The sequence below is a fragment of the Pinus tabuliformis genome, chromosome 9 (assembly GCF_031772625.1).
Source record: "Pinus tabuliformis cultivar Carrire ecotype Pingquan chromosome 9, CPIR1, whole genome shotgun sequence".
NCBI lineage: Eukaryota > Viridiplantae > Streptophyta > Pinopsida > Pinales > Pinaceae > Pinus > Pinus tabuliformis.
The window spans coordinates 966,098,989-966,117,144 of NC_142307.1; the positions used below are offsets into that span (position 1 = coordinate 966,098,989).

Sequence of the window (18,156 nt, forward strand, 5' to 3'; positions counted from 1 at the left end):
ACATATGCATGCACTACACCAATATATGAGTTAACTAATTATGAAAAGTCCAATAAATGAATTATTGAGATACTGAGTAAATACCAAACTCGACAGAATATAATGTAGACGTTAAGATGAGTTACTTACTATGTAAACCACCATTAACATATTATCCTGAATAAAAGTAAATACAAAGTATTATTCAAAATAAAAGGTTACTATAATATTATGAATTATATTAACTAAATAAGCACTATAACATAATATTATAGTAATTATGAAGTATAATAGTGAAGTTATACTTTTGTGTTAATTATAATATAAAGGAAATTAACGAAATATAAAAATATAACTATGTCAACGAAGGGAACCAAAGAAATATAATTAAAAGGACATATGTAACATAAACATATGTATATGGAAATATGTCATATATTATTGAAAAGGGAATTGAATATAAATATTAATCTGGTATTTAAAAGAAGTCATGATTAAAAGTAATAAAATATAAAACAAATTAAAATAACCCATAAGATAAATCATAGAGTCGCATTGTCAAAAGGGAGAGGTGACCTCACACAAATGAACCCACGTGTCAAGAGGATACAGTGACCGCCTTTGCAAATTCAGAAAAATACCTAATTGAAGGCGACAAAGAGATGGGGTGGTGGAGGAAACCTCAGAGATTTAAGGAGAAATTGAACCTGGGGAGGGCATGAATTTTGATGAATCTTGCGGAGGCTGAACTTTTGAACAAAGCCATAGACATAGAGGGAGCTTAATTTTTCTTGGAGTTTTGGGCATGGGGGCTCGAGTATTTCGATCTTGAAGTATTTTGGGAGCTGGGTACCGAGATTGTGCCCAGTTTGGTAGGGAGGTTTTGGTCGTTTTGGTATCGGACTTTTGAACAAAGCCATAGACATAGAGGGAGCTTAATTTTTCTTGGAGTTTTGGGCATGGTGGCTCGAGTACTTCGATCTTGAAGTATTTTGGGAGCTGGGTACCGAGATTGTGCCTAGTTTGGCAGGGAGGGTTTGGTCGTTTTGGTATCGAAAGCGGGAGCGGGAGCAAATCAAAGGCATCTTCAACCATAGGAACCCAGGTAGGTACTCAACATCAATTCTGATATTTGAATTGTTATACGATGTCAAAGCTTTAAATTTAAGGCCTTACAAGTATGGCCAAACATCAACAATGTGACAGGAGATGATGTAGAGACAGGGTGTGCAGTAGCACTAGAACACATTCCTCGCTAAGAGGGAGTGTTATTTTTTGAAACATCGAATGTGTTCTAGCCTTGAAATTTGTTGGAGATTTTAGAATACATGAGATCTCAAAAACCCAGAAATCGTTTTTGGAAACTCCGCCTAAAAATGACTTAATTAGATTATTAACCAATTTTTAAATATTGACGAAGTCTAAACTTAGGGAATATGGTTAATTAATCAATATTAATTAATTCAATGTGTGAATCATCTAGAAACTCACACAAATCGACTCCAAGATCATCCTAGCCATCGATTATGTTTTAATCTTGGTCGTTGGTTTTCCAACAAAGGATTATAAGAGGAGGTCAATGTGGTGATGGAGAAATAACTTGAGTAGTTCCATTTCATGAGCAGATCGATTTCCAGAGTAGAAATAGTCAGTTGCTGGAGAGAGAGCTAGTGAGATCGAAGCAGTGAGAGAGGGGTAGAGATAGTGAAGTTGGAGGAAGGTTTCCATATCTGGTGAGTACATTATTGGAGAGGTAAGAGAGCCACAAAGAGGCTAACGTTGGGGCAGTGTAGTAGCCTCTAGAGGCAAAGTCGATTTGCTGGGAGGGATTGACATTTTCAGTTCCAGAGGTCGGGAAGGAGTCCCAAAGTGCTGGAGAAGCGTCTTTCTGGTCAGTAGAAGGCAGAATGAGTTCATCAGAGTCCAATCCAAGGGTAGATGTCCAACCAGCTACGCAAAGCAGCGCAGAGGCTTAGAGGGCCGAAATTTTGAAGGAAAGTTGTGCTGAGAGATTGCCTGTGGGGTGAGGAAAATTCCTCTCCAGATTTTTCCCAGTGATTCTCTGTAGGATTGCCGGTTTCGGCATCCAGTTGTACTCAAATTATTTCATTGCTGCATAATAATAAAACCCTCAGTTGTTGCACTGGTTTTCCCAAGTTGGGTTTTTCCAGTGACATTTGTCCAATTATAGTTGTGTTATTTTCACTGTATATAATATCGTCGATTTTCGCAAATATCGCGATATTTTCAGGGAGCCAAAATATCGCTGAGGAAATATCGCGATATTTTCGCTCCCCAAAAATATCGCGATATTTCCAAAATATCGTCGATATTTCGGCAAATATCGCGTGACGATCCAAAATATCGCCGACTGGATAAAAAATCGTTGGGACGTGGCAAAAAAAGGCGAAATTCCGTTTTTTCTTTCTCATTTTTGTTTTCTGATTGTTGGAGAAGGAAGGGGAGAGCATTGTGCTTGCTGTCAAGGAGGAATTGAGGGTTGAATAGCCATTATCGCCACCAACAACGAATTTTTTGTTGATCAAAGATTGAAGAACAGTGAGACAATCTTCATTTCTTCCATTAATAGGTATGTTCTAAAAAACCCCTATGTTAATGATTTTTTTGATAGATTTAGGGTTATTCTTGCTTGCCTCTTTGCCTACCAACATTTTGCTTTTTTTTTTTCCATTTGCTATGATTTTCATGCCCATGAGCCAATGCAAGGGTTTTCTCCATATTTGGACAACAAACTCCATTTCTTTTTTTAACTTTCAAATGCACCCTCTTATTGTCATTTTTCATTGAATTCACATTGCAAATAATGTAGCAAAAATTTTATTTTGTAAAATGAGGTGGTTATTACTTATTATTTTTTTTGTATGGGTGGAGTAACTTTAATCATTAATTCCAATTTTTTTTTTGGTGCCCTAGGTTTGAGTTAGCTCACTACAAAATTCAAATATGCCAAAAGCCTTGGACCCATTTTGGGAGTATGGGGAGCCTGATGGTGGGACAAATCGGGCATATCTATCATGCAAATTGTGTGGGACTAGGATGACAGGAGGGGTTACGTGATTGAAATACCATCTGGCTAGACTCATTGGACATGATGTTGGGATTTGTACAGTTTCTAGTCCGGAGCTTATACAAAAAGCTCTTGAAGCAATTGATGAAAAAGACAGAAAGAAGGAAGAGGCAGAAAGAAACAAGGTTGAACGTGCAGGTAGATATTTCGGGATATCTTCTTCTGATTTTGAGGTTGAGGGTAGTGGGAGGGGCTCCACAACATCACCTGCTACTGCTAGTGCGAAGTCATCATTTTTTGTTCCACGAATAGGACATGGAGCACAACCTTCCATAAAATCAATTGTTAAAAAAAGGAGAAGCAAGAAGCAAATAGAGTCATGGGGAGGTGTCTTTTTTGGAGCGACTTACCTATCAGCATCACCAAAACCAATCCATTTTGGTAGCCAATGTGTGATGCTATCGCTGTTGTGGGCCTAGGGTACAAAAGTGCTACATATGAGGAGTTGCAGGGGCCAATTCTTCAAGCAGAAAAGCAGGACATCAACTCTAGATTGGTGGAGTTGAAAAAAACATGGGAAGTTTCTAGATGAACAACGATGTCTGATGGTTGGACAGATAGGAAGGATAGGACCCTTCTAAATTTCTTGGTACATTGTCTTAAAGGTACCATGTTTATTAAATCAGTGGATGCATCAGCACATATCAAAGATGCAACAACGATATGTGAGTTGTTAGATGGGTTCATTCGGGAGATTGGTGTGCAGAATGTGGTGCAAGTCATAACAGACAATGCAACTAATTATGTGTCTGTCGACAGGATGCTTATGGAGAAGCATCACACATTGTTTTGGACTCTGTGTGCAGCACATTGTATCGATTCGCTGCTTGAGGATATGGGGAAGCTCTCCTTCATCAAGGAGGTGGTTGATATGGCTAGGAGCATCCCTAAGTTTATTTATAACCATGATTTTGTTCTTAGCCTCATGAGGAGGTTCACTAGAAACAAGGAGTTGTGGCGTCCTGCAAGCACACGTTTTGCCACAAACTTTATTACTCTTCAGTCTTTGCTTCGATGCCAATTTTAGTCGAAGCAAATGTTTGTTTTTGATGATTGGCGTGATTGTAAATACAACAGGAGACAGGACGGGAGAGCCATTGCAAAAATGGTGTACTCTGACCTGTTTTGGCAGGGAGTAGAAGAAGCATGCTCAGTTAGTGAACCTATAGTAAAGGTTTTGAGATTGGTAGACGGGGAGAAGTCTGCAATGGCTTATTTGTATGAGGCCATGGATAGGGCCAAGGAGGCCATTTGTTCTTATTATGCAGACAAGGGTTTTGCTGGGCTTGATAGGCATATGATGTTATGGGATGTGATTGATAGTCGATGGACAGGGATGCTTCATCGACCCATTCATGCATCAACACTCTTCCTCAACCCCACATTTTCATACAAATGCGGCTTTGATTTTGATGGCAAGGTGATGGAAGGGCTCCATTATTTAATTCATAGGATGTACCTGATCCTGAGCTTCATCGCAAAATCAATCGCGAGATACAGTTTTATCGGGATTGTGTTGGCCTATTTGGCTTTGATGATGCTATTAGGGAAAGGACCCTCTTCATGCCATGTAAGTGACAAGTCATCACTCATTAGAAATTAGAATTTTCAATTTAGAATTTCCTTACTTATAATTCTAGATTTTTAAAATTCAATTATGTAACTTTTATTTGAAAGTTTAATTATGTTTTAAGTTTTTGACTTTTTTATTTCTTTATTTTGTTGTAGATATTTGGTGGCGAAGCTATGGCGCAAGGGTGCCAAATTTGCAGAAATTGGCCATAAGAATTTTGAGTCAAACATGTAGCTCTTTAGGGTGTGAGCGCAATTAAAGCGCAACAAGTATAACTTTGAGCTCCAGCCTTCAGTTGAGCAATTACACTTATTCTAATTTAAAATTTTTAATTTATGACCTTCAAGTGTCAAGAGTCAAGAGTCAAGACTCATTAGTTTTTTTGACACTCTTACAGGTTGGAGTTTGCATGCCTCAATGATCTAGTGTATGTGCATTACAATATCCGACTTCGAGTGAAGCAAATAGAAGCACCAATGGATCTAGATGCCATTTCCTTAGACAATATTGATGTATTGTCTCAGTGGAGGTTGGAGTTTGAGGAGCCCATCTTGGAGGAGTCACCTTCATGGTTAGAACTAGATGATCCATTAGAACAGGGGCAATAAGAGGAGGAGGAGGAGGGGGAGGAGCAACACGAGGAGGAGTAGGAGAGGAGGAGGAGACTGTGGGAGCATCAACATCAACACCATCTGCTATAGATATAGGAGAGCACAACTCCATACCTAGCACTCATTATTTGACATTAGGCGCAGGGGCAGGGGCAGGGCCTTCTACTGCTGGGGGCAGGCCTGGCAAACATCCCATCATTTTTTCTCGTAAAAGGGGGAGAGGGCATTGATTTCAGATAGATAGCTGCTAGCTTTATTTGTTTTGCTACATATAACTCATGATGATGAGATACTTTTATATATGTGATGTTATTTTGTATTGGTTCTCCACATTTGAGTCCTTGATTGGACAATTATCAGGGATCAACAGGATTTGGTATCGCCTTTGATGTATCATTTCTATGTGACATCATATATGTTAGTGCTTTCTTCATATTTATGTGCCAATGTGTTTATTTCATGTTGTTATTGCTTTATATGTTTAAAAGTTTGAAAAAATGAATATATTATGCATTTTTTATACTTGTTGATATTTAGCCGATATTTTCGCCGATATTGCCGATAAGATGTTTTCTGGACCCTCGCCAATATTTTGCTGATATTGATATTATTAACACTGGTTATTTTTATGTGTGTGCTAGCATTTCTTCCAGCGTTTATTCTTCTGCAGTTTTATTTGTGTAGGTTGCAGTGTGATTTATTTAGTATTTGCTGTAGCAAACAACAAATAAATTGTTAAGTAAAATTAACAATCAAGAGAATAATTTCTAGTTGCTGCAATAGGATTCCAGTTTGCAATTTTCACAATTTCCACTATGGGAGCACTAGGCTTGGAAGTTGGAACTATGTCAGGACCAAACTGTTATTAGTTTTCTAGCTATAAATCGTCATGCTATCAATGACACACCCTAAGTGTCTAGGATAAAAGACCCCTAGTTATCATGCTATCAATGGCAGATAGAAAATTTCCACCATGTTGAAATTTCCTTGCATCCTAGGTCATCTCTATGACTTAACCAAGCACATAAACACACTAGAGATGCTCAACTATGAAGCACTTTGCACAACAAAATTGTTAAAATTGGCAACTAGGGCCAAACTCTATGTGGGTCATCTTATTAATGGAAGCTGATATTTTTCTTGGATCCCTCTCATCGAGAAATGTAGGATTGATCTAAAGATCATCCACTTCCGATAAGTATTCATGGAGATATGAATTTATTTGTGTTATGGGACAATTTGTCAAGGTCAGCCAACAACCAAATAAACCCCACTTGTGCTCAACGTTTTAGTATAAATAGAGGTAGCCTTCAAGTCAGTTCAACACACTTGGATCTCTTCGTCTCTACTTGTCTTTGGGTTTTAGTAGGAGGAGAGATCCTAAGCGATAACACTGCCCTAATCCAGAGGGCAGAAGCGGTAACCGCCGGGAACTACAGAATTGCCGGGAACTGCCGAGAACTGTCGGAACAGCCGGGAATTGCCGAAAACTGCCTAGAACAGCTGGAACTGTCGGAACTGTCGGAACTGCCGGGAACTGTCGGGAATTACCAAGAACAGTCGGAAATGCCGGAACTGCCGAGAACAGCTGGAACTTCCGGAACTGTCGGGAACTATCGGAGCATCTGTCTCCGAAGGAGAGTAGCATGCAAGGGACAACTAACTAACATTGAGACAGTTGTATGGTACTTAGCAGCAAATACGCCAAGCATGCAATGTTACAGCTAGCATGCAAGGGACAGCTAGCATGCTAATGACAACAAGCATGCTAGGGACAACAAGCAAGCAAGGGACAACAAGCATGCTATGGACAACAAGCAAGCAAGGTGCAGCGAGAGCATAGGTCAGTACGGCAACATGGTGTCGTAATGGCACATAATGCAGTACAGTGATGGGTACCGTCATGATTAATGAAGCGTGATGAGATGCATCATAGTGATGATGGGTGCAGCATGGTGCAGCGTGGTGAGGTGCAGCATGATGACGAAATGCAACACAACGATAGGTGAAGGAGTCACCTTGGAGAATTAGTTGAAGCAACATGTATTCAATTGATCTCATGTATCATCTTCTTAGAGATGATCTATGATCTTATCTAGATAAGTCAAGGTGTTGACTTCTGTTTTAAACGTACTATCTCTCTCTCTCTCTCTGCTGAACTATTGAAGAACATATAAGAAGAATTGATCAAGGGTTTCTCCACATTGGGGTTTGTCCCTGGCTAACGCCACATCTTGTGTCCTCTTGCCTTGGCTTGTCTTCTGTGATTTATGTTTATGTTCTATTTGCAGTTTACTTTAATGTTGATGTGATTGCTAATCTGGAAAAGATATTGAGCTAACTGTGAAAATTGAAATAAATTGCTCTAAGCATAGAACATACCTAAAATTAACATGGTATCGGCGCTGAGGTGAAGACAATGCCCAAGCAAGAGTGAAAGAGAAATCACCGAAGACAGTTGGGAAAGGATAAAAGGATCAGTGGATTCCTCATCCCTCTTCAAATTCATCGAGGGTGAAGTCGAAGCAGAGAATATTATCAGAATGGCGCAGCGAAAGTTTCTGATGGCCTACCTAAAGATGACTTCATTGGGATGTCTAGATCTAAGGGTGGAAGGAAAGGCAGATGCCTTGGTTGTAATAAGTTCGGCCATTATGCGAAGGAGTGTCCGAATGGCAGAGACACATCTCTTGATGAAGATAACAATCATTCTAGGGACATCTTCAATGATTAAAGGAATGACAGGTAATGTAGGTCATCAAGGAAATGGCCTACTCTTCAAAGAAAGCAAGGAACCCCAGGTATGAAGAATCAAATGTTGTTTTTGATAAGATAAAGAAGCGTTATCTTGTATTGACCCTCTCCTTCAGATTCTTTGGGAATCTGGCTTATTGATTGTAGTGCTTCAAGGCACTTCATCGGATAGAAGGGTGCACTCTCTAATTTGGTAGAGATGGAAACAATCGTGGGATTATACTTGGAGCTGATGCCACCTATCCCAGAAAGGGTGTAGGGAATGTTACCCCTCAATTGAATGAGGGTAACTCAATTCATTTACAGAATCTCTTTTACGTACCTGATTGCAAGAAGAACCTGATGTCCATTTCGGCAATGGAAATCAACGGTTACAGGGTGGTACTCATCGATGGAAAGGTACGTGTTTGAAAATAGAATTTTCAAAGATGTTTTTGAGTTCAGGGTTGTATCAAGTTGCAAGAAGTCCATTGGGGACCATGTCCATTGACACATAGCACTAGAGGTCTGTGAGTCAGATGGTGACAGGGATGCTTGAATTAAAAAAGAGCATGAAAGTACATGTTTGAGATGTACCGAAGGAAAATCTTACTAGGGGACCATTCCCCTCATGTAGCAGGTCCACAGGTTTGGAACAACCCGAGGGGTTTGAGATTCATGATCAGGAATCTCACGTATGCAGGTGGAAGAAAGCCCTCTATGGCTTGAAGCAAAATTCCCCGGGCGTAGTATGAGAGGATTGATAATTGTCAGATGAAGCTGAGATTCACTAAGAGTGAAGCCGATCCAAACCATTGTTTGAAGGTTGTGTATGATAGACCTCTCATACCAGCACCTTCTAAGGATGACCAATTTCAAACAGGTGCATACCCTCTCACTTGTAGAAGTAAGAGAGAGTTGGATTCCGGATGTGGAATGGTAAACTGCAAGCCTGTGACTACCTCGAGGATCTTAACTTTCAGAAGTTATATGGTGATGATGCCGGACCAGATTCAGGAAATGCCTATGAGTTTCATAAACTCATTTGCATTGATGTTCTTGGTGAACTTCCGTCCGGACATATGTTTTGCAGTTAGCATGGTGAGCTCATATTTGGTTGAGCCTCACTGTTGGTGCCAAGAATCTTCTGAGATATCTTCGGGCACAATCTCTCATGGATTGAGATATACTGTCGGAAATATGAAGCTGCATGATTATTCGAATGCTGACTGGGCAGACAGTGTGGAGGATCACTAGAGCACTTCTGAGCGCTGGTTCCCTTTGGGTTCTGCTTCAATATCATTGATGAGCAGGAAGCAGAAGTCGGTTGCTATAAGCACCGCCGAGACCGAATACATAGCTATGAGTATGATCTCGTATGAAGCTGCCTAGTTGTGGAAGCTCTTCAGTGAGCTGTTTGTACACATGATGAATACCACTGTGATTCTCTGTGACAACCAGAGGGGGGATTCGATTGTTGAGGAATCCCGTATTCGATGATTGCTCCAGTAGATAGACATCAGATACTGCCTTATCTGGGATATGGTAAGTCGATGAGCGAGGAGGCTCCATCGCATTGAGACTGATGTACAGGTCGTAGACATTTTGTCAAAGCCTCAGGAAAGGTCAAATCTATGACTTTCCCGAACGACTTGGAGTCGTTGAGAGACCTTCTTGCTTGTTGCATGCATTGAGCTCTGGGAGCTCTGGGGGACTTGGGGTACTTACTGGAGCAACATACGACCACAAGGCGACTCACCCTCCCCTGGTGGTGCGCTATGTACAAGATGATAGGTTCAACCTTCCCCTGTGATACCCTGTGGCGACTGTGGAACAAGATGATTAATTCTCCTGTGGGTCGGGATGATTAGTTCTCTTGTGGCAACTGTGGAACAGGATGATTAGTTCTCTTGTGGGTCGGGATGATTAGTTCTCCCGTGGCAACTGTGAAACAGGATGATTAGTTCTCCTGTGGGTTGGGATGATTAGTTCTCCCGTGGCAACTGTGAAATAGGATGATTAGTTCTCCTGTGTGCTGGGATGATTAGTTCTCCCTTGGCAACTGTGGGGCAGGATGATTCGTTCTCCTGTGAACAGGATGATTAGTTCTCTTGTCGAGGCATCCTACCCATGCAGTGGGGGACTCGTGGGAAGTACCTCTCATATCATCAGTGAGCAGGGAAATGGGGTTAGGGACCATAGTAGTACTATTGATGGACGCATTGTTGTATCTACCCTACTCCCTATGCTAGGATGACCTCCATTGATCTGGGATCAATGAAACTGATCTGGGATCAGTATGAGTGGTTTGAGACACTCTCTTGTGATATTGGTCTGGGATCAATAAAACTGACTTCGGGTTAGTAGGAGTGATGTGACACACTCTCTTCAGATGAAACTGACTTCGGGTCAGTAGAGAATGGTATGAGACATTCTCGATTAATTCTTCTTCTTCATGGTTCCGCAGAGCAGAGCAAAGCAGAGCAGTGCAGGGCACTGATGGCAGAGATAGCACAGTCGGACATATGGATCAACGGATGGAGTTCTCCCTAGTTGAGAGGGAGTGTTAAAATTGGCAACTAGGGCCAAACTCCATGTGGGTCATCTTACTAATGGAAGTTGATATTTTTCTTGAGAGGTGTAGGATTGATCTAAAGATCATCCGATTCCGATAAGTATTCATGGAGATATGAATTTATTTGTGTTATGGGACAATTCATCAAGGTCGGCCAGCAACCAAATAAACCCCACTTGTGCTCAACGTTTTAGTATAAATAGAGGTGGCCTTCAAGTCATTTTAACACACTTGGGATCTCGTCCTCTCTACTTGTCTTTGGGTTTTAGTAGGAGGAGAGATCATAAGCAATAACGCTGCCCTAATCCAGAGGGCAGAAGCCGGGAACTGCTGAAATTGTCGGGAACTGCGGGAACTGCCAAAATTGTTGGGAACTACGGGAACTGTCGGGAACAGCCGGAACTGCTGGGAACTGCCAGGAACAACCAGAATTGCCGGAACTGCCGGGAACAGCTAGAACTACCAGGAACAGCTAGAACTGCCGGGAACTGTTGGAGCATCTGTCTCCGATGGAAAGCAGCATGCAGGCGACAACTAACTAACATTGAGACAGTTGTATGGTACTTAGCAGCAAATACGCCAAGCATGCAATGTGACAGCTAGCATGCAAGGGACAACTAGCATGCAACAGCAAGCATGCTAAGGACAACAAGCATGCTAGGGACAACAAGCAAGCAAGGGACAACAAGAAAGCAAGGTGCAGTGAGAGCATAGGTCAGTATGGCAACATGATGTAGCAATGGCACATAATGCAGTACAGTGATGGGTACCGTCATGATTAATGAAGCGTGATGAGATGCATCATAGTGATGATAGGTGCAACATGGTGCAATGCAGTGAGGTGCAGCATGATGAGGAAATGTAGCACAACGATAGGTGAAGGAGTCACCTTGGAGAATCAGTTGAAGCAGCATGTTTTCAACTGATCTCATGTATCATCTTTTTAGAGATGATCTATGCTCTTATCTAGATAAGTCAAAGTGTTGACTTCTGTTGTTAACGTACTATCTCTCTCTCTCTCTGTTGAACTATTGAAGAAAATAGAAGAAGAATTGATCAAGGGTTTCCCCACATTGGGGTTTGTCCCTGGCTAGCGCCACATCTTGTGTCCTCTTGTCTTGGCTTGTCTTCTGCGATTTATGTTTATGTTCTATCTACAGTTTACTTTAACGTTGATGTGATTGCTAATCTGGAAAAAATATTGGGCTAACTGTGAAAATTGAAATAAATTGCTCTAAGCATAGAACATACCTAAAATTAACAGGAATATAACAGAAAACAGATCAATAATGGTACACAAGTCTTATGGCTCAAATCACATCTCTTATTTTTCCAGTAAGAAGAAAACAATAGGGCTCCCGTACCAGGGATCATGGACCTTTACAAACTCTGATACAATGCTAATATACATAGTCAGTCCTTCGACTGATAACCTAGGGCTGAGGCCAATTCCTTTAGGTCCTCATCTGCCTAAATACAAATACAATCAACCAGCAAGAACTAAACTCACCTGAGCTTGCTCCTTTTAGCCCACAGTACACATATCAACGTTGTTTTACCTTGCTGTAGCTTTCAATCCTTTGCAACTACAGACTTCTTTTGTCCACAAACTTCAGCGAATCTTGGCTGCCCACATGGCAGCCCGAGGCACAACCTCCAACAGCAACTCCCTGCCTGGTGCAGCTCCTTTAGCACTGGTCCCACTGTTGTTCAAGCCCCTGATTAGCCCTATGAAGTCACCTGAAGCTTTCCTAGACAACCTACTTCACTTTGGCCTGCCTATCCTTGATTCCTGAGGCCCTAACCAACCTCCTCTTGGACACGGTCTGCCTTAGCAATCTCTTTCCTGACTGCAGCAAACCTGTTCTTGATCCTTGAGGCACTGACCAACCTTCTCAACAGGTCACGAAGCCCTACTCCAGCCCTGTTTACACTTCGGTCTGCCTTATTCACTCTGGCGCTCCTTCTACAGCTTACTGAGGCCCTAGCCAACCTCCTCTTGGACACGGTCTGCCTTAGCAATCTCTTTCCTGACTGCAGCAAACCTGTTCTTGGTTCTTGAGGCCCTAACCAACCTCCTCAACAGGTCACGAAGCCCTATTCCAGCCCTGTTCACACTTCGGTCTGCCTTATTCACTCTGTGGCCCTCCTTCTACAGCTGCGACAAGCCTGCAGTCCTCGACCTTCTTCCTGCGGTCCTGGACCTTCTACGTGCAGCCCTAACTGTGGTCTAACTTGACCATCTTCCTGGCAGTAGTTAACCTTAGCTTTCACAGAACAGACACATCCTTGAACAAACCTCCAAACTCTGCTTCCTTCTCTAGGTGCGGCTCTTTCTAGGGCAGATCTTCTCACAAATGTAGTCCATCACACTTGTGCAAATAGCCTATCCTTTGGTCCTCTATTTATACTTGTCCAGGGGGTGTGAAACCCCAAGGGTCATGTCCCTTGGCCTTGCTGGCTGACCTGAGCCTACATGACTCACAATTAAATTAAATTCATTTTCTTGGTTCTAAGCCCTGGGTCAAAACCCCCAAAACTTGGGTACCTTGCCCACAAGCTCCCTTTTTGTGGGTTTTCTCCACTCAGAAATACCTTCCCAGCTACCCAAATTTCAATGCACTAGGCTTGGAAGTTGGAACTATGTCAGGACCAGACAGTGGTTATTAGTTTTCCAACGAACAGTTGTCATGCTACCAATGACACACCCTAAGTTTCTAAGATAAAAGGCCCCTATTTACCATGCTATCAATAGCAGAGAGAAAATTCCCACTAAGGGAGCACTAGGCTTGGAAGTTGGAACTATGTCAGGACCAGACTGCTTATTAGTTTTCCAGCTAGAAATCGTCATGCTACCAATGACATGCCCTAATTTTCTAAGATAAAAGACCCTTAGTTATCATGCTATCAATGGCCCTTTGTTTAGGACCAAATCAAAATTGACTGAAATCCCCAGGGGTAAAAAATTGCGACATTGTGGCAATCCTTTTGATGGTTAAGGATAACTAATGTATAAATTCAGGTGTGTCAGAAACCTTTATTTCCTTGGTGTTCCTTCTCAACATAACCTGGTAAAAGTAGCATGGTTGAAAATGTGTGTTCCTGTTAAGCTTAATTTTTAAGTAATAATAAGTAGAATGGATAAATGCACATGTTATATTATGTTTAGGATTGGTTCATGATAAATTTCACATTCATTCGTGGCAGTTCTGATCTCTTACAGATTGGTTTGATATTCAGGCTGAAAGCAGGATGCTTCAAGGTTCAAAATACATGCAAATTTACCGAAGCAGGGAAGTTGGCCAATCGTATTTAACTTCCATTGGAACAACGCTAGTAGCCATGGTGCATGCTTTTTGGTTGATTCTCAAAATCAGGCCTGATGTGGTAAGTCCACTCCTCGAGGTGATTGTTTCAAACTAGATTTGGAAGCATTTATTTTTCACTTCTTGTTTTGAACTTTGAAGACACACAAACATTTAAGCTGTTCTTTCCACTGCCCATGATTAATTCAGAAACGCCTATCTAGCAGGCTCAAGAGGTTGCACAGATTAACCATAATTGTTCATGTTCTGAAATATATGATCCAGATAATCCCTGGTTGTCATCACTGTGCAACCCAGCAACAAGATTATGCCATGTGGGCTCTTTCTGGTCCTGTAGAGTTGTTGATAGCATAGACTTCTGATTCAGCCAAGGAAAAAATTTACAAGTTGAATAAATTCTACGTAATATAACCTATGTTGTTTCATACATTATTACATTAATATTTATTCCATCTTCTGCTTCTTTCCCTTTTGCTCAGCAAAAGAACAAACTTCAATTCTTATAAAGGATAATATACAGAATTGGATGCCTCACTTTGACAACAGTTAGATTTTGATACCCTCAAGACATATACAACCTGGACTACTAAGTACTATCAAGCCAAACTACTTAGGCAACAATACCAACCAAAGACCTGACCTAGAGGTCCCCTTATCAAGGAAATGGGTTAAATACCAATTTTTTAATTTTGTTTTGAACGAGGCTTCCTCTCATCACAATGAAGCATAGTGTGCCAAGATTTAGCATCATAGGGGAACCATTAGCACCATTCAATTTGGTTGTTCTTTGGCTAAGCAGCAGCAAGTGGGGGCTATTTATTCTAACCGAAGTCACCCAAGACTTTCCCCCTGGCTCCAACTGCTGTTGCACATCCACAGGGGTGAGCAGAGGCACAAATATGTCGCTCGGGAGGGCTTGAACCCTGGTGGGGGGCTATATTAGCTACCCACTTTCACCAATCCCAAACTACCATTGACAAAAACACCGATCTTGGTTAGCCCTTACACTCAAAAGAGTTTGAATTTTAAAGAAGCCATAAGGAAAAATAAAGTAGCAGAACCAGTCAAGGTAATCACCACCTTAGCTATTTTCTATTCCCTTTTTGTCCTCAAGGTCACCACTGATTCCAGAGATCATCTTTGGAATGATCTTAAACACTGATTTTGGTTAGCCCTTAGACTCAAAAGAGTTTGAATTTTAAAGAAGTCATAAGGAAAAATAAAGTAGCAGAACCAGTCAAGGTAATCACCACCTTAGCTATTTTCTATTCCCTTTTTGTCCTCAAGGTTACCACTGATTCCAGAGATCATCTTTGGAATGATCTTAAAATGGTCTGCCATGTTCAGTGCCAGTATGTTGAGTAATTCATATTTCTGAATTTTCTTGTTTCTCAAAAAGAATATGCATCAAGACAGGCTTTGGTGGAATGAGAATTTCCACACATTGTGGTTGAGTTTTTGAGGCTGCTTTTGGCGTATTTCCACACCAAATCTGAGCTTCAGTCTTCTTCCCCAAGATTGGTCAATCCGTTTGCTATCTTCATAACTTTGTTTTTTTATAGCTGAGTTTGGTTGTATGATACGAGGATGTGCTCTGCACGTTGTAGGCATCCCGGAATGGCAGGTTTTGTGGAAGTAACTCCCCATACTCGCTGTTTTTGCCCTTTTCCATTTCATGATCACTCTTTTCAATTCAGACAGGGTCATTTTATGGTTTGAAACATCAGTAAGATCAAATAGCAAACTTTGCTGCCTTATCTGCAAGTATACTTGTAATCATGGAGTGATGCTCCTCGTATATTTGGGTATTTATGATTTTGGAGACGGATTTCCTTGGCCATTTTTAAAATGATGTTGTTGGGTTGGAGTTGCACTCCAACATTAGCTGGCTTTTCTATTAGCTTGTTGAAACTTAGAGAAAGGAATATCTCCGAGTTTTTTCTTGATTAACGCTGTCACTTAAAGATATTCTTCCATTGTTCCTGATCAGGTTGATTATTAACATGACATCACCTTGAATTTTGGGCCTTCTCATACCGTTATCTAAGCATTAGCAAAGCTAAAGGCCTCGAATAAGTGCCATCCATTTAGGAATGTTGTATGAAATCTTTATCTCTTCCCCATTAAAGCTATGGATGAGACGGAGATTATGATTTAATATCACACCACCCCTTCTCCGTTACCTGGATTTACTTCTAGCTGCTCCACGAGTCTCGAAAAGAAAGAAACTCTGGAAAGATCAGAAGAAAATCTATATATCTGAATTCATTTTTTCATCTCCTTCGATGGGGGAGTGTAATTCTATGTTCTATAAATACAGAATGAAAAATATATACTTCACGCCCTGTAAATTCTAGCTGGATAGAATTCTCTGAGCTATATTTGATGATTGATCTGATTCTCCTTTGGCCACCTCATATATATTATAAATGCATGAACATAATTATGAGATGAAACTTGAAAATGCAGTTTGAGAGAAATTTTGCTTGCCTTCGGATAATGGAGTTGTATTATGTGGCAGATATTGTGCAATGGCCCCGGTACTTGCATACCCCTCTGCATAGCTGGATTTTTTTTGAAGGTAGTTAGCTTCTGCATAATGTTGTGAAATTTTCTTTCTTTCTTTTTTATGATGGTTACCGCCTATTTTTTTTCTTAATTCCTATATTTTCTCCTGTTGAATATGCCTAAAGTAGGGAAATATTAATTGTTAGCTGAAAGGAAATTAATTTCTTCTAATTAGTTATCTCTTTGATTGCAGGTTCTTGGTGTTAAGCGGGTGACAATATTCTATGTTGAAAGTATTGCGAGGGTGAGAAAACTTTCACTGAGTGGCTTGCTGCTATACAAACTACATTTAGCAGACCAGCTATTTGTCCAGTGGCCTCAACTGAAGCAAAAATATCCGAAGGTTCATTATGTGGGACGTCTAATGTAGCCGTACATTATCTTTTCTCCATGGTTCATAAGAACGGTGGCCATCGGGTAGTGCAGAATACCTTCCTGACATCAGTAAATGTCATAGCCAATGTGGCAGTTAGTCTCCATATAGTGCTATATTTGGGGTCTGATGAAGTTTGACCCATTTTTGGCATATGGAGGCATGGGATAGTAACCCCATGGACTAAGCTGCGCCGTTTATGGTAATTCTAATAAGGTTACTACGATGTATCAGCAGCAAATCCGTCGAGTATATTTAATAACTAACTACGATGTAACTGCAGCAAATCCAGGGAGAATATTTAACTATTTAGTAGTGAAATTAAAACGTATGAGCGGAAGTTCAAGATGATGTCATGCTTTGGGCATCTTTTCCTTTTCAGAATTTGACCTCAAAACCTACGACGAATTCATGACTTGGATTATGTGTTTTGCAACGGTTTGTACTGTTCAGTTGTGTGTTAATCTTGACAGCCCTGGGAAATTCAGTGCCTACAAATGACGGGAATTTTCTTCTTTCTACCATTCATATTATTAAGTCCATTGCATTAATTATTTATCCCAACTATAGTAGGACTTTCCATTAATTGATATTCTCGATTGGGTGGAGTTTGGGTCAACATGGTACCTATGGAGTGTTTTGACCACACTATTCCCGTTATGCAATTCTTTCAACAAAGTTATCAGAATTAGAGCCGGGTGAGAATTAATTAATATTCTTTTTGAGTTTTCGAGAATTAATTAATAATTTTTTTGAGTTTTCTTAAGTTGGAATTTGGTAATAACATTTTAAGTATAAATGTGGTTTTTTTATTATATAAAATGTATGTTGAATGTGTAATTAGATTGGGTGTCTTGAAAATTCCCTACATTCATATTATACAGATTTAGTAGCTAAAATGTATAATTTTAATAAATTTTTGCTAGATTTCGAATAAAATTGACCAAAAAATATATTAAAAAAAATTTAAACATAGAAAATTTAGACTACTCAAAATATGATATAATCCACTAATTTATTTTTATAGTTTTTATGTGTGTAGTTTAAACAAACGATGTTTTAGCTTGGAAAAGAATGGTTTTTCCAACTCGATTTTGATGAAATCAGATGGAAGTTTTTGGAAATTCACACTACAATTGTCAAGATTTAGAATTTAAAGTGCTCTAGGGGTTTTTGAGGGTGTTGAATCCATTTCCACCATTAAAAAAATGATTCAAACCCTCATAATTTCAGATTTTTTGAAAAAAAAATTGACTAGATTTCGACGAGAAAATCATCATCCGGGGAAAATGGTCACCTGCTTAGACAAGTCTTATATATATATATATAT

General features: G+C 40.3%; 1 protein-coding gene across 2 annotated transcripts in view; it reads left to right on the forward strand.

Annotated features, from left to right (window-relative positions):
• The window catches only part of LOC149151943 (UDP-N-acetylglucosamine transferase subunit ALG14-like protein), a 94,648-nt gene extending 77,301 nt beyond the window's left edge, over nt 1-17,347 (forward strand). Inside the window, exons 3-5 of one of the 2 annotated variants that reach the window (XM_089440016.1) lie at nt 13,800-13,946; nt 16,407-16,466; nt 16,647-17,347. In XM_089440016.1, the coding sequence (XP_089296142.1) occupies nt 13,800-13,946; nt 16,407-16,466; nt 16,647-16,823 (384 nt within the window). In that variant the 3' untranslated portion in view covers nt 16,824-17,347. The remainder of the gene's footprint in view (nt 1-13,799; nt 13,947-16,406; nt 16,467-16,646) is intronic. The other variant, XM_089440017.1, reaches the window with a different exon arrangement.
• The last annotated feature ends 809 nt before the right edge of the window (nt 17,348-18,156 follow it).